The sequence below is a fragment of the Apium graveolens genome, chromosome 9 (assembly GCF_009905375.1).
Source record: "Apium graveolens cultivar Ventura chromosome 9, ASM990537v1, whole genome shotgun sequence".
Taxonomy (NCBI): domain Eukaryota; kingdom Viridiplantae; phylum Streptophyta; class Magnoliopsida; order Apiales; family Apiaceae; genus Apium; species Apium graveolens.
The window spans coordinates 211712827-211726809 of NC_133655.1; the positions used below are offsets into that span (position 1 = coordinate 211712827).

The 13983-nt window shown below is 34.2% G+C and overlaps 1 protein-coding gene across 2 annotated transcripts; it reads left to right on the top strand.

Moving 5' to 3' along the window:
* Positions 1 to 2047: 2047 nt before the first annotated feature.
* LOC141686778 (WEB family protein At5g55860-like) lies at positions 2048 to 4635 on the top strand. 2 transcript variants are annotated; one of them, XM_074491836.1, is made up of 3 exons: positions 2048 to 2157; positions 2414 to 2667; positions 2912 to 4635. In XM_074491836.1, exons 2-3 carry the CDS (start codon positions 2440 to 2442, stop codon positions 4442 to 4444), a joined length of 1761 nt encoding a protein of 586 aa, XP_074347937.1. In that variant the 5' UTR covers positions 2048 to 2157; positions 2414 to 2439; the 3' UTR covers positions 4445 to 4635. The 2 variants fall into 2 exon arrangements, with proteins under 2 accessions (XP_074347937.1, XP_074347939.1); XM_074491838.1 differs by lacking the exon at positions 2048 to 2157 and having other exon boundaries at positions 2535 to 2818.
* Positions 4636 to 13983: the final 9348 nt, after the last annotated feature.

The following is a 13983-nucleotide window of genomic DNA, read 5'->3' on the forward strand; positions in this document are numbered from 1 at the left end:
ACCAACTCCACGGAAAATCGATAAATTATTATTACAATAATAATAAATAAACCATTATCGATATTGGTGGACTAAAAATCTTATAACCCGGTTTGGATTCAAAAGAAAGCTCGACGCGACCTGTCTCGAAAGTCTAAAGAGGCCTAAATATTTTTAACCGTTGACTTTGAAACTAACGCCTGTTGAATCAAAACACAAAAATGTCGCACTTTTTTGCTCCTATATACATACGTCCCCCTTTCACCATTTCAAACAAGTTCCTCTAAATACAAAACTCTGTCCAACACCAAATTCTTGCAAGCATCCCATTACGGGCAACATAGATTCTTAATTTTCACATCTACCTTACAACGTATCACAATTTCTGCACAACTATAAGTCTCTGATTTCTCTTTCACATTTTTTCGATTTAGATCGACAAATATATTGGTTTGTCGTTTGTTTGTGTAATAATAATTTGCATATGCATTATTTGTTTATTAATTTTTTTAGTAAAATATTTATTGTGATACGATTAATTAGCTTTCTTAAGAAAATACAGTTATTTAATTTTTAGATAAATTAAACGATACAGTCAAATTCTGAAGATTGACTAAATCATGTGTGCGATCTATGATTGATTAAATTTGAATTTTTTGTATGTGATTGGTTGAAAATTTAAAAAAAAAATGTCAGGATTAATTACATAAAATTTAAGTTAATGCGCAATATACCATAATCATATCTAACACAGTAATTATACGAAAAGATACAGTTAAATATGTAGATTAAGTAAATCATGCACGTGAATTATGATTGGTTAAATTTAAATTTTTTGTTTGTGTTTGGTTGAAAATCAATCGAATATCACATTACAACATTACATGAATTCATATTTGTTCGAATAGTGCACAAAAAATTGATATTATAAAAGAATTGATTGATAAGTTATAAAACTTTAACAAAACATAAGACGGTATTTTGAATGTCACATTTTTATATTATTAAAAATTATAAATACATGTTTATTCCGGAAATATGAGTTTAATCTACATAATAAAACATAGAGATTTGATTTTTAAATTATAGAGATTTAAAAAATGGTGAAATCCAAAATAGTTGTTTTGTATATCATAGATTTGTAACTAAAGAGAAAACTCGAAATTTTAGATTTATAAATTAGAGATTTGTTAGTAATGGTAAAAAGTTCCAAAAGGAAATAATTTTTTAAAATTTATAAGTAATGTTTAAAAGTCAAAAAGGAAAACATTTTAGAATTTTAATTTGAATTAATGATAAATGTATATATATATATATATTAATTAAAGTGATCGATGGTTAACCCAAGTTGGTTAATAATAATATCATGGTTAAGTCTCAGTTGGTTAAAGAAGGATTATCCATTGGTCACATGTCCGACACCCACAGGAGGAGAACTTATGATTATGCCTCCTGATCAGAGTAGAGTGTGTCGCTTAAATGCGGTTTACCTTGGTTCACGTGATTTGTAGGCTATTGCGTGAGCCCGTGGGGTTTACCCAATGAGCATTCAAAGGGTAGCGGCTGCGGGTTCCCTACAATAAAAAAAGAAAAAAATTCGTGAATTCTGACTGGTCGAAATTATAATGACAGTTTTAATTGACCGAAAATTATGAAAAAAATTTCTGATTTGCTAACAATATAATTTGGTAGACTGAGTTTTTATGAAGATGATTGGGTGCGAGTGTATACATATTTTGTTGTCACCTAATTTACATTATTAATTCATGATTTATCTTAAGAGTTTTCATCAGTTATCTTTGTTGTCACATAATTTACATTATTAATTCATGATTTATCTCATGAGTATTCATTAGTTATCTTACTAAAATTGGATACAATAGAATTTCTACGAAAAAACGAGAATTAAGATTTTACCAACTAGAAAAGGAGTGAATGGTTTCCCGAGAAATGTAAAAAACCTGTAATTCCATACATACAAGTGTATGATTGTCGAAACATATCTCCCGGAACTCTTTTCTTCATATCCCTTGTTTTTTCTTCCTCTTCATCTTTTCCAAACAGATTTGCCAAACAAATATAAGATAAAAAAAGAAGAAGCATATTTAAACCAATGCTTACAACCACATTCTTGATGTTTTATACGCATCTTTTACATTTAGCATCGTCTACGTCTAGGTACACAACTCTCCTCTTCGTTTGAGTTCTTATTCTTTTTGTCCTAAACATAATATGTAGGATACATCTCCATTTCGATAGCAAATTCAAGCTTAATACGTCGTATCTAGGACATGCTGGTTGCACAACTTGTTGCCCGCTTGCATTTATTTTTATTAGGGTCTAATCATTATTAAATATTTTTGATAATTTATGAATGCTTTGAGGGTTTTTGCAAAACTTGTATCTTGAATATTGCCATTACTTGATCATGTAGGTTTATGGAAGAAAGCTTGAGGAAAAATGAATGGTATTAGCATAAAAACTCAGCGAAGCACGAATTCACCACAAAAGTTAGGATCAGGTTCTCGGGGGAATCCTCATTCTCCGAAACATACAGGTTCTCCCGGAGGGGATATTGTTACAGCTGCAACTCCGACTTCCTCTGTCAGGGCTGCTGCTAGTTTATTCGGGGAGGTTAATTCCCCAAGCAACAGGCAGCTTTCAAACAAAACCAATTCAAGTAACGAGGTATTTTATGTTGACACAATCTACATTATGTTTCATTCATGCAACAAACATAGAGGAAGATAAAGCACATAGACTCAGCATTCACAGATGACAGATGTATATTGCTTGTTTTTGAATTAGGTGCATTATAGGAAATGCAAGGTTTTAACAGGTGTACGGATGTTTCTGAAATGTTTTTATTGATTCTACTTGTGCATGGAGATTATCTTTAAATCTGATACACCTGTCTTTTTCTCTTTGCAAGAGAGCAATGGAAAAGGAATCACAGCTTCATTTGTCACTTAAAGATCTGGACAAGTACAAGGAACAGCTGAAAAATGCAGAAACTACAAAAGCCCAAGCACTTCGCGATCTGGAAGCAGCAAATAAATCACTACAAGATCTAACAGCCAAGCTGGAGACTATTAGTGATACAAAGCAAGCACTGATCCAGGCAACAGAATCTGCTAAAAAGCGAGTGAAAGAACTTGAAGAATCAAAATCCAGCGAAGACCAACAGAATGACGTGGAGAAGAATCCAGACTTGATCAAGGAAAGAGAACGGTACAAGGCCTGTGCTGGTGAGCTAGCAACAGTGAAACAAGAACTCACAAACCTTAAACAGGATTTTGATGCAGCCTCAAAAAAGAAGGCAGCTGCTTTGCAAGAGGCGAAGGATGCAGAAAACACTGCCAAGGCTAACCAAGACAAAGCAACTGGACTTTCAGAAGAAATTGCTAACATGAACGAGACTCTTAAGCAGGTAAAACTTGCGACCACTAAGGCCCAGGATGAGCACTCGAAACTTATGGAGGAGAAAGAAGCTCGGTCTCGATCTTTTGCTGCAGCCAAGGCAGAGAAAGAAGAGAAAATCAAGTCCTTGAAAAAAGAAGCTGAGGACCCGGAACTGGGGGGAAACCTTGTAGAGAAGATGGAAGAAACTACAGAAGCAATTAAAGTAGTTAAAGAACAACTTAAAGATGTTCGTGCCGCAGATCAAGAAGCGTTGAAGACTGCAACTTCAGAGTTGGAAAACGCTAAGAAACATCTTCATGAAGTTCAAGCAGAAGAAAGCTCCGTTCGAAGTTCGGTTGAACCCCTAAAGGTTGAGCTAGAGATTTTGAAAAAGGAAACTTCAGACCTGAAGGAGAAAGAACAAAAAGCAGAAGAACTAACAAAGAATTTACAAGCCAAACTAGAAGAAAGTAAGAAGGAACTAGAAGCTGCTGTTGCTGAGCAAAAGAAAACAGTAGAGGAATATGAAAACCTACGGTCAAAACTTCGAGAGCTAACAACTGAAGCAGAGAAAGCAAGAAAAGAAGCCGAAGAGGTTCATAAAGACATAGAAGAAATAAAACAAGAGGTTGAAACTTCCAGAGCCATTGAGAAGGAAAGCGAAGAAAAACTGGAAATTGCACAAAAGGAAGCCGAAGAAGCAAAAGAAGCAGAGAAACTTGCAATTGAGAAAATGCACAGTTCAAATAACGAAAGTGGTAAGGAGACAAATTCAGAGAACAGCGGCAAGATCAGATTGTCAAAAGAGGAGTTTGATTCTTTGACAAAAATAGTAAAAGAAGCAGAAGAAGAGGCTAATGCAAAAGTAGCAAGTGCAATGGCTCAAGTGGAAGCAGTTACTGCAAGCGAAAGAGACACACTTGCAAAGCTGGAGGATATCTTGAAAGAGAGTGAGGATGTAGAAGCTGCAACAAGTGCTGCTCTGATGCAAGCTGAGACGGCTGAGGCGGAAACACAGGCCCTTGAGACCGAACTTCAAAAGCTGCGCAGCGAAGCTTCTTAATTGCATCAAGGAATTAGAGAGGGAGATGTGATACATATCAATGATTTAGGAATCAGAATCAGAAGCAGCCATTGGAGTAAGCAGATGAGTTGTTCTAAAAAACAAAGAAAACTATTTTTATTTTCTGAGTGTAATTACACTCGCTAGCTTGAGATATTCTTTTTGCAATTTAATTGGAAGTCAAGGTTATTTAAATCCCTGTCTTAAAGCATGCAATTAAAAATCAAACGCTTTCATTTAACTACTTATCTAAAATAAAATTCTCATCTAACTTTTGGGCACGGAGACAGTCATATGGATACTCTGATGAAAAATATATTCAACAATCTATACGTGCAAGACAGATAATTAAATAATAGAAACGGAACGGAGACAGGATTAGATAACGCCCTTTACTTCTCTATATTTGTCAAAACTCTACAGATCTGTAAGAGAATCCACCTCATCTCCCTCCTTTCTCATCTACTCTCCCGCCACTTCTTCCCTCCAATTGTACCATACAATTTATTTTCCCCCAATTTTCTCCAGCATTATCTTTCTTTCTCTTATCTAGAAACTAAAAACCTGGTTCACTCGTATCACTCTTAGGTATGACTTTGTAAACTCTATGATGTTGTGATTTTGATTTATAATTTGTGATTTTATTTTTGCCAAAATCAGATAATTGTTGTGTAGTCTATGCGTAGTTGAATTCTTTTTGTTGATTTTAAAATTCTATAACTTTTCGATTTGTGAATATCAATTTATAATTTGCACGAGAAGTTGATTATGAATTTGATTTCTGTAGTGTAGGATAAGCTTGTTAGAGCTTGGTACATTCTGTTGTAGTATAGAAGAATTTATAGGCAAATTATATTTCTATAGGCTGTAAAAGAATTTTATTAGGCTGAAAATTATATTGAGAATGAAAAATGGAACACAGGAAGTTATCAGGAGATATGGTCTTTCCGCCATTCAATGTAAAATTTAGATAATAGTACTAGACAAATGTGCATGTATTTGTCATCAAAGCATGGTCATGACCATGGTCAAGAAGTGTACAAGAGTTATTATTAACTCCATCACAGACTTGCAAAATTGAGTGACCAAATTTGTACTGAGAAATACAATTACTTTTAAGGGGGTTTTCTGACTATTTTAGTAAGTTAAAAGTAGCAAAATATAACAAATATTGTATTGACAAGTGAAAATTAGGTAAGCAGTTTAAGGTTTAATTACAAATCAATACGAAAGCAAATAAAAAAATTGTAAATGAAAATATAAAAAACATTGCAACAAGAGATCTAAGGTTTAATTAATGTCACCGCCATAGATCTGCCAAATATGCTCTACAAGATCATTTTGCAACTGAACATGTACTTGTTTATCCCGAATTCGTTGATGTACTTGCATGAATTCTCTTAAATTATTTGGGCGACTGTGATCCGGAGTAACAAAAGGTATTTCAATATATGTGTCATAGTGCTCTTCTTCAATAGGTGAATCTCTTTGATCTTCCACGATCATGTTGTGTAGTATAATGCAGGCTGTCATAATGTATTTCGTTGTGCCCACATCCCAAAATAGTGATGGTCCACGAATCATAGCAAATCGAGATTGCAATACTCCAAATGCCCTTTCAACATCTTTTCTAACAGATTCTTGTGCATTTGCAAAATATTTTTTTTGTTACCTCGAGGTTTTGTAATAGTTGTGACAAAATTGGCCAAGAAGGATATATACCATCGGCAAGATAATATCCCATATTATACTCATGTCCGTTGACGGCATACCTCACATCAGGTCCACGACCTTATGCCAAATTTTTAAATAAATCAGGTCGATCTAATACATTAATATCATTTAACGATCCCGGCAATCCAAAGAAAGAATGCCAAATCCAAAGGTCTTTTGAAGCTATTGTTTCTAAAATGATAGTCGGCCATCGTCATCATTGCTTCAGCTTCTTCTTCTTCCGCCTGCATTATCTCGTTAATAATTCGTATAGAGTTTGCCATTTGAATTGAATTTATAATGAAAAATGAATATAATTTTGTGTGTTCTTCAATTCTCAGTTACATGGTCTACTTATAAAAAATGAAATAGAGCTATTGTAATAGAGCCGTTAGAACATAGCCGTTATGATATAGCCGTTAGAATATGTCCGTTGTAATATAGCCGTTATTAATTTGAATTTGAAAAAATTAGTAAAATATTATTTTTCAAATATAGCTAACGGTTATAGCTAACGTGGTTGGAGAAAAACACCTTTTTGATTATGTATAATTTAGCTAATCAATATTTTATTATATTTTAGCTAATGAATATAGCTAACGTGGTTGGAGATGCTCTTAGCCCTCACCGTATTGTGCCAGCAAAAAGCCTCCCATGATAAAACGGATTGCAGTGGTGACGCCGAGGGTAGACACTCTCAATGAGCTTGAAACTATCACGGGTTAGAGGGTAGGTGTTTAGGAACGACTGTGAAAAATTATGTGTTTAACCCTAACGCCCTAGAGGTGTTTATATCGGGAGAAAAAACTTGTGAGCTACACAATTACCATAATTAATTAAAACCGTAAGTCAATTATTTGAGCCCAGGCCCAGCAGAAAATAAAAATTAGCAAAATTAGTCTAGCGTTATCCTTGTTCGCATGTCGCACACGCGGAAAGCCAGAAGGCTTGCGAAGCCTCGGATTTCCCCTCGAATTCCCACAATTTGCACCCCCTGCGCGCCCGCGTAGGTGATGGAGCAACACATAGACAACACAAGTGAACACTACAGTTAAACCTCGATGAAGTAATAATCGATAAAGTAATAACCTCGCTAAAATAATATTTTTCTCCGGTCCCAACATAATAGACACGGTATATTTTTGCTCCCGATAAAGTAATAAACTCGCTAAAGTAATATTTTTTCTTGGTCCCGACCCTATTACTTTAAAGAGGTTTAACTGTACATATGTGTATTGCTATATAAAGCTAAGGAAATCTCTTTTCCATTTCAATGTGGGACTTAAGGTTTTCTAACTCATTTTCCACTCTTAAGGGACCATCTTTGGATAATCATATCTCACTCATCCCTTAATCATTTTGAGTGATTCAAAGTGCCTCAGAAAGCTCTCGTGAAGGAGAACGCATTCCAAGCGTCACTCGTTGCACACACGCACCAACCAACCACTCAAAATGAACATGTGGGGTGTAATACCCACATTTTCTAACAAAATAACCAAATGATTCTTGTCTTCTTGAAAATGTTTTATAATTTCTTTTTGGATAAATTCATGTTTTTTAAGTTACGTGATAGAAAAACTTGGTTGGGAAAAAGAGAGCTGGTGTAATGCTGCAGATTGCAGCAGACAAAAGTTGTGCTTAATTAAGACTTGAAGAGTGTTTTGAGGGACATATATATATTAAATTTTGGAACACACAGTACACCGATGTTTCTTGAATCACAATTAATGCAAGTAGTGTAACAGAGATATAGAAAACAAACACAATGCAACGGCTATAACTGTATGGCTTATCTACAATCTAACATAATAACTGGTATGGTAATGCAGTAGGCACCAGAGTAACTATAAGGGAGCCAGCTCCTTGGTCATTGGTGTTGTCCTTATAATATCTGTCTATATGTTAAGATTATGTGCATCATGCTCTTTTGCCACTTCTGCAGATTATACTACACAGGCTTCAAATTATTAATATTCTTAACGATCCAGTGTAGAGGCTTGGAACTTTTTATGTTTTCGAGGATCCAAAAACACGTAAAGATTATGTCAAAATATTATTGTTGAATATTTTTTTGTGCAAATTTGGATGTATGATATCGGTTTTATTACAATAATTTTTTTATATAATTCTTTTTTGCTAATTAAATAAACACGCATGGAAGTTGCACTTTTGATTTTCAGAGTGGATAATAACTCAACCATTGCACCAACACTTAGTTGACAACATAATATTTTTTTTATAAAATGTTCGATAGAGATTGATCGCTTATTTCATTCTAAAAATGATTGATTCGAGCGTAATAAAGTAATTCAAAGAATGAATGATGCCAACATACAAAGAATGAATGATGTCAGCATAATGTGATAATTTAACTGAAAGTAGTTTGTCGCTCATCTCGAGATTTGTTAGAGTATATAATCGTATTTTTAAAAATATATGACTAAAATTATTAAAAAAAATGATGAATATGTTATTTAGGCATTATTTGAGAAGTTTTTTTTAAATTTTTTTTTTTTGTGTATAAGCGAATAATTTCATCAAATAAATATTTTTTTCGGTCACAACATTATAAAGATAATGTATTTTTGACCTCGATAAATGAATAATTACGATTAATGATTAAAATATTTCGATCCCAAAGATATTCATTTATCAAGGTTTAACCGTAAATAGTGAATATAACATTAATTATAAAGTGAGCCTATCAATTAAGAAAATGGCTTGATTTGTTTCTCTCCTTTTCTATGTGAGAGCGTGAGGTTTTCTCTCCTTTTCTTTTTCATAAGAAGTGTGAGAGGGTCTGTGTATCCATCCATGGACAATCTTGATGTTTTGATGACTGATTTAGATATATCAAATGTGGAGAATGAAGAGCTTATACTTGAGGAGGAGAATGAGGAGGAAGGTAACAGGTTTGAATTGTGTGTGGTGGGAAAATTTTTAACGGAGAAAAACTTGAATGTGCGAGCTATGAAGTCCAAACTAGCAGATCTCTGGAGGCCAGCAATGGGGATTACTATCAAAGCACTGAAACCAGGTATCTTCTTATTTCAATTCTATCACAAAGATGACTTGAAATGGATGATTTCCAATGGTCCATGGTCGTTTGATGGGGCAATATTAGTTGTTAATTCGATTAAGATGGGTGAGGACCCTATTATGGTGTCATTGAATGAAATGGAGATATGGATTCAAATTTATAATCTCCCAGATGGTTTCATGTCTGAGTTGATTGGAAAACAATTGGGCAACTTTTTTGGCAGATTTATATCGTACGATCCAAGTAATAATTCGAGTATATGGCATGAGTATATGCGTGTCTGTATTACTCTGGATGTTAGATGCCCGTTGAAGAGGATAAAGAAGATCATCAGAAAAAATAAAGCTAAGGTAGTGGTTAACTACAAATATGAAAAGCTGGCAGACTTTTGCTTTCTGTGTGGACTACTCACTCATACTGAGAGATTCTGTAAGAAGAAGTTTGAAGGAGATACCGAGCAGATTAACAGGGAGTGGGGGAATTAGCTACGAGCTCCGGCGAGAAGGGGTGAGGGTCAGGAATGCAGTAAGTGGCTTAGGGATGAGAGAGAAGATGGAGGGAGCGGAAAATTCGGGGGTTATAAAAATCAGGGAGTTCAAACTCCGGATTTTGTGCGGGATAAAGATATACAACGTGAAAATAGGGTTGTTACAGGTGGGAATGCACCATTTATGGAGAATTTAAAAAATAGATCATATAGGTTGGTGGATGAAAATTCAAATTCATATATAGTAACTGGGCCTGGATAATCAGAATTAGATGGGCTTGAATTAGAGGAGAGGAAAAAGAAAAGAGTTGGCCCAATGGCAATTGAGGAGGAGGTCCAAGAAGTAACAATGTTTTACCAAGATCATACGCTTTCTACAGTCGATTGTTCAGGAACTTCAAATACTATATTGGCTCAGCTTGCTAAGCAAGCAAGCCATTCATCATGAATATCTTAAGTTGGAACTATCGAGGTCTCAGGAAACCTCGTACAGTTCGAGCTTTAAACGATCTTATTCGAGATCGTAGACCCGAGGTGTTATTCTTAATAGAGACGATATCCGAAAAAAGAAGGATTGAAGAGTTACGTATAAAGTTTGGTTTCTCAAATTGTTTTTCAGTTGATCGAATAGGTAGAAGTGGGGAATTGGCCATTTTTTGGCACAACAGGGTGGAGGGTAGAATTTTTGGTTATTCTCGGTATCACATAGATCTCATGTTTGAAGAGAATGGTGTTAAAGCTTGGAGACTTTCGTGCTTTTACGGTTTTCCTAAGCGTAGTCGTAGAAAGGAGTCATGGAATTTTTTGCGTGCGCTCTCGAAGTTATCAAACGTTCCATTATGTGTGATGGGTGATTTTAATGACTTAATGTATAGTTTGGATAAAAGGGCGTGCATGCTCATCCTAATGCTTTGTTGGAAGGGTTTAGAAAGGCTGTTAATGACTGCGAATTGGTGGAGGTAGACTTAAGCGGAGGTCGTTTTACTTGGGAAAAGAGCAGAGAAAGTAAATATTGGGTTGTAGAAAAACTGGATAGAGCTTTTGCTACAAGCAGTTGGTGGAGTAAGTTCCCGTTATGTAAGTTAAAGTTAATTGATGTCCCTGTCTCTGATCATAATGCTATCCACTTGGTTTTAGTTGATACTACTATTTTCAAGAAAGTGTTTCGATTTAGGTTTGAAAACATGTGGCTCAAGGAGCCATCATTTGTGAAGGAAACTACTGAATACTGGAAGAAGATTCCAGTTATGCATCTCATCCCGAAGTTGAAAGAAGTGTCAAGATTTATGGGTGAATGGGGTCGAACTTTTTTTAATAAATTCAGGGAGAAATTACGAGGGCGGAAAGAGTTGTTAGAGAATCTGAAGGACAGAACTGATTGTAATAACCTCAATTTTTGGAATTTTTGAAACACGGATGAATAGTAACTTTAGCTGATGATGCTGATTAAGGAAAATTATCAGACTACACTATATAGGAATACTGTTATGGAAATTCTAAGATCGTATTAGTATTCCATAAAGTAAATGAGTGTATGTAAAGGTCGTTAGAATTCGAATCCGGACACTTTGATTTTTCCCAAAAACCCACCAGATACCGAAAGAATTGAGTATAAGGTAACATGATTAAAATGATTTAAATTCAAGGATTATAAGAGAGGATCATAAAAGGAATATAATATATGGAGAAAGGTTTAAGGGAACCCAAGTAATAAGATCCCGGATATGATCCCTCAAACGATGAACGAGAACGAAAGTTAGGCGAACCGTAAAACAGATAACAACCATTAGCCAAGTAATTAAGCACTAATTAGATGGGATTAGTGGGGTGTAACATCATTCAATCATAAGGTTTGGACAAGTGTCCTTGTTGTGATATCCCGTAATTTTTTAGGATTTAATATTATTAATATTTGGATCATTTTATATGATTGTTTCAATTGGGAAAGAATAAAATTATGGATATTTTATTCCTCTTTGATGAATTCGTGTCTTTAAATGATTTATGTGTTAATTGATAATTGTGGTATCGATCTCTGTCATTGTTGTGAGAGTATTTAATTACTTTTACTGTTTTCAAAAATATATTTATTTTATCTAGATTCTCCCTTGTAGCGGGTGAATTGTGAAAAAAAAATTATATATAAATATTATTCTTTTATGTGTTAAGTGAATAATATTATATGCGTTATTTGAATTTTATGATATCTATATGAATTAGTGAATAAATGCTTAAAAATAAATTATTCCAGTTTGGCGAGTTAGTATAAGGTTTAAAGTGTAATCAGTGATTACACAAAAAGGAATTATAAATAAAGGATTAAATAGGAAATTGGTAAGTATGAGATTTTATTAATTGATAGATGTGATTATGTGTTATTTGATTCATATGTGAGTGACATTGTGGTCAAAATGTTTTTAAGATATTTTCGTGATTTATTATGTGAAAAATGGGGTTTAGTGGATTTTTTTAAATATTTTTAATAAATCATCAGTATATGATTGAATCATGAAACTTATTTTATTACCTCTAAAATACCCTTAGAGACATTTTAAAAATGAAAGTTGGATTTATTTTAAGGTCAGAGTATTTTAAAATGATTTAATGAGCTTTATTTCTATTTTTGTGCATTCTCTTGTAAAATTCGTATAAAATGAACCGTACGCTCAAAAATTATTTTAAAAATGTGGGAAGAAAGTTAATTTTATATTCTATATTTCAAAAATAAAATTTGAACAATTATGAAATATTTCGGAGCAGGTTTATATTTTTCAAGTTCGTTTTCAGGATTTTCAGCATTTAAATTATATAAGTAAAAATTCAGTTTTTAATTGCCAAAGGACAGAAATACTCCTGCCTCTTTTCTCTTAAAACCAGCAGGCCCAATTTCTTTTCTCCCCTCTCGATCTCTCTACTCTCCCTCGACCTCAATCTCCCTCTCTCTGTCTCACTCTCGTTAATCTCGCTTCTAATCTCTCCCACACTCTTCTCCTCTTTCCAAGCGTTACTCACATCTCCTTCTTCGATTCTGCCGCCTAACCACCATCCAACACCCACCGTTGTCCACTTTTCCGGCAGCCCAGACCTTACCCATCGTTGTGTGTCTTAATCTCAGTCGGATCGGGCATTAAGGGCATGAGACCAAGCTAAAGAAAAGAAAAGGGGAGAGTTGCATAGTGGTTCAGTAGTTACGAATGGTTCGAGACGGATAAAACCAAACGTTGGGGATCAAGACTGAAGTTGGATAAGATTTCGTATCAGACCACAGTAACTGCATTAGCGACATATCAAAGAATTAAGAATAGGAAATGGTGACGTCTTGAGAAAGCATCATGAGATATTTGTGTTATTGCGAGTGTGTATGATTGCTAAGCACCAAAGGCAAGTATCCCTATCATCACTTATTGTTCAAGTGATATTTATTTTGAATCCTATTATGCAAATATTGTTTTCCCTTTTCTCAGTTCATAATAGATAAAGGTTTTACATATCGTTGAATTAAATAATTCTATTTATGCAAATACCCTCTGCTATTCTATGTTCAGAATATTTAAATGTTTTACTTATCAAATTACTGGATTTATAAATATTTTGGATTTTGAGAAAGATGATTTTGTTGCGAGAATTCCTGCCCAAGTGAATGGGGGAATAAAAAAATTATTTAGGATGTCGATTGATTCAGCTCCTTTTTCAATAAAAAAGGTTTTTAAGATTGAAATGGTTACTGGTTACCGGGTAGGTGATCGAGATATCGGTCCAACTGTAATATCTTTCAAGGCTTGTTATGCCTTTTCTGGCGCCCTATAGGTACCGTATGGCTGCGGGATACGGGTAGTACCTATACTTACGGTATGGCTGCGGGATACCGGTGTTGTTTCACGACTGATCATCGGAAACAGTATGAAATATAATTGGTTCCAATCTAAATTGATATCTAAATTTCTTTATTGTTTTGATATTCATAGAATAAATGATTTATTAACTGTAAATGTTTTGGATTATTGGTGAAATGCGATTTTGATTCAGATTCTGATTTATGCTGATACTTACATTGTTGTTAAATATCAAATGTGGTATTAGTATAGATGATTGATGTTGACTTCAGTATGGAATGTTGTGAGCATCAAAGTTCGTATTGATATCTAATTTGATTTGACAACAAAATAAGTATTAATATCAAGAGTTCGGTTTGGAATAAAGTTTATGATTCAATCCATAATCACTGCTCCTTATTATTGTGGTTTACGATATTTCCGTAAACACTGTTTTACGAGTTTCATTCTCGTCAAGTTTTAAAGT